Raw genomic sequence first — 2948 nt, 5'->3', positions numbered from 1 at the left:
AGAAAACTCTGTTCACTTTCCAGTCACTAAAGATTGTGGAATTTTTCATAAACACCGAGGGTGTTGGCAAATGATCGTTAGCCAATAAACGCGCGCGGCGTCCCCACCCCCACTCCCTTAGGGGTGCGGGGTGGGGAGGGGCAAACCAGTTTATTACCATCATTCTCGCCTCGTATGCGTCAATTACGGCCGGCTCCTGGATAAACGAATATCACAATGGCACCGCTATTATTAATGCCTTTCTGCCTTGTTTTCCTTTCCTCTTTCTTTCCGCGTGTCGCTGCAGAGGGAATGGATGTGATCGTAGGGGACGGCTTTACATTCCCTGAAAGCTGCGATCCGGGGGAATCCGGGGAGCTGCTGGTTGAGAAACAGTCTGGTCCCCTGAAGGTGGCATCATGGGAGGATGGACAGTGGACGGTGAGCGCAGAGTACAGAGACAGAGTAAAATTCCGCTTTGAGAAAATAGTTTTCACCCACACAGTGTTCACTGATGGAGGAGCAGTGTACACGCTGAAGTGCTCCGGCAAAGAAAAAGGAGAGCTCCTCCAGCTGAAGGTGGTTTTTGCGCATGAAATGCAGGTGGAGCAGGGTGAGAAGGCGGTCCTCCCCTGTTACTTTGAAACCAGCAGTGAAACTGATCTGAGCGCAGTTTGGAAGAAAGAAGGAAAGCCTCTGTGTGTGAAGAACTGCAGCCATTCCTCTGAAGACAGGCTGTCAGTATCTGGGAGCTGGTCCACAGATGGAAACCTGTCTCTAACCATCAGAGAGGTGCAGCCTGGGGATTATGGAGATTATTTCTGCTATAACAAAGATCAACCAGGAATCCCTGCTGCAGTTAGGCTGAAGGAGAAAAAGTCTGATCAGAAAACCACTGCTTCACCTGAACATCATGTGAGTGGCTGCATTCAATACATTTATTTTCTGCAGAATATTAAGCTGCTGTTGTGTCATTCTCACTCCTTTCTCTTTTCTTCTCTGCAGCAAACACAGAGCTGCTCTGAACAGATTCATCCCTGGAAGATTTCCACTGGGATTCTTGCTGTTCTCCTGATCACTTTAATCCTGTTTTTGGTTTGTCGTCTATCTGGATTTGATTTTAGAAAGCTGTGCGAGCTGTTAAAGAAAAACCAGCGTCCTCCTCAATATGAAGCTGCAGCGGTTTAAATTAGGAATCTACTGGATTTATAGATTTTTTTTTTAAATCAGATGTAATAAACATGATAATTAATCAGTGAATCTATGCATGTTCCATCACTATAGCAACCTGAGACCCCAAAACAGGATAATAAACTAGTTATTAATGTGTAATAAGCATTTCTACCAGCGTGTAAATATGTGTTTTTCCCTTTTATCTGTGAAGTCCATGTTCAAGGTGTGTCTTTTGTTTAATCCAGATCATCCACATTTTTCAGGGTGTGGGCTTGGTTTGATGTTAACTTTTTGTTTCTAGGTGTGTCCCATTTGCTGCTGTAGGATATTGTCCCAAACAACATGTTTTAGAGTCTCTGTACCATTTAGATAAATAAATACATGGAAGATTGTTTGGAAAATAAATAAATAATGATTACTCTAATTAATAATGTCAGGGTGTGTGTTTATATGTTACAAAGTATCAATGTTGCTGTTATTGTAGCATGATGAAGGTTTTCCCGCATTGCCTGCTCTTTATCTGAATGATAAGTTTTAGTGCATCTTTTATCTATAAACAATCATCTTAAACGCCATAAAAGAGCAGCCCAAATATATTTACAGGACGGGTTTACAAGACTCCTCTGGCACTGCAGCTGGGTAGACATTGTTTACTTATGAGATGACAGCATAAGTGTGTCATGACAAAAGGTGACTAAGATCTTAAGTGGAAGTCCTGTTTTTGCAGCTGTAGGGCTGTGGTTTGTCTTTTTTTGTTCTGTCAACTAGACTGATTGCTTTAGTACTACACTGACAAAACAGCTCATAAGATTTACTTAAAAAATATATTGTAAGTATTTGCACTCAAATGATTTAAGTAAAATTTAAAGCTGCAATATCAAGTAACACTCACTTGCCAGTATCAAGTGAATTTTACTTTCCATTAAACATAACAGTTGTGAAGATATTAAGTAACATTTACTTGATTACATCCAAGTTGTAAGTTAGATTTATTTAAAAAAATTAAGTAAAGTGAACTTGCATTTTACTCAAAATTTTTAAATAAATGTTATATCCCTGTAGAATTTGCTGTTATGAAGTAATTTAAGTAGATATTATTTTCTCTCATTGACATTTACTTTGCTTCATTATGTTACATTACTCACTAATATTAGGTAACCATTGCCATTTTTCTTTTGATAAATGTTACCAAATAAATTCAAATAAAAGTCAATACATTTTACATACATTTTCTTAGACACTTGTCGCGAGGGGTGCTGGTGTCTATCTCTAGCAGTCAATGGGCAAGAGGCAGGGTACACCCTGGACAGGGTCCATCGCAGAGCAACACAGAGACACACAACCATTCATGCACACACTCACACCTAAGGACAATTTAGAAAAGCCAATCAACCTAACAGTCATGTTTTTGGACTGTGGGAGGAAGCCGGAGTACCCGAAAAGAACCCACGCATGCTCAGGGAGAACATGCAAACTTCATGCAGAAAGACCCCGGGCCGGGAATTGAACCCAGAACCTTCTTGCTGCAAGGCAGCAGTGCTAGCCACTGAACAGCCCACATTTTATACATTACAGTACATTTTATACATTAAACTATATTTCATTTTAAACAGTTTAACAAAGTGAATATACTATTGTTTTAAATTGTCCAATCTTTCATGGGCCAGCCAGAAATTTGACAGTCTAACTGGAATTGTACTATTCAAATAGGCAAGAAAAAAAAAAGTAAAACCCTCTAAAACTCAGTTTCAAGATTCATTACAGAAATTTACTCATGTAAGATCAAGAATATTTAA

General features: G+C 39.6%; 1 protein-coding gene across 1 annotated transcript; it reads left to right on the top strand.

Annotated features, from left to right (window-relative positions):
- The first annotated feature begins 216 nt into the window (after positions 1 to 216).
- On the top strand, positions 217 to 1167 carry LOC107099867. The gene is made up of 2 exons (XM_015398140.1): positions 217 to 894; positions 985 to 1167. The coding sequence occupies exons 1-2, from the start codon at positions 217 to 219 to the stop codon at positions 1165 to 1167; spliced, it is 861 nt and encodes a 286-aa protein (XP_015253626.1).
- Positions 1168 to 2948: the final 1781 nt, after the last annotated feature.

Source organism: Cyprinodon variegatus, unplaced genomic scaffold, assembly GCF_000732505.1.
Source record: "Cyprinodon variegatus isolate N-32 unplaced genomic scaffold, C_variegatus-1.0 Scaffold914, whole genome shotgun sequence".
In the NCBI taxonomy this organism is placed as follows: Eukaryota; Metazoa; Chordata; class Actinopteri; order Cyprinodontiformes; family Cyprinodontidae; genus Cyprinodon; species Cyprinodon variegatus.
Note: the sequence above shows the minus strand (reverse complement) of the source record. Positions and strands in the feature narration are given on the sequence as shown.

What these genes read in the sequence shown, in the direction of transcription:
- LOC107099867 (XM_015398140.1), top strand. Translation starts at nt 217, where the DNA reads ATGGCACCGCTATTATTAATGCCTTTCTGCCTTGTTTTCCTTTCCTCT. An exon ending in CTGCTTCACCTGAACATCAT is followed by an intron (nt 895 to 984) that starts GTGAGTGGCTGC and finishes TCTTCTCTGCAG; the next exon opens with CAAACACAGAGCTGCTCTGA.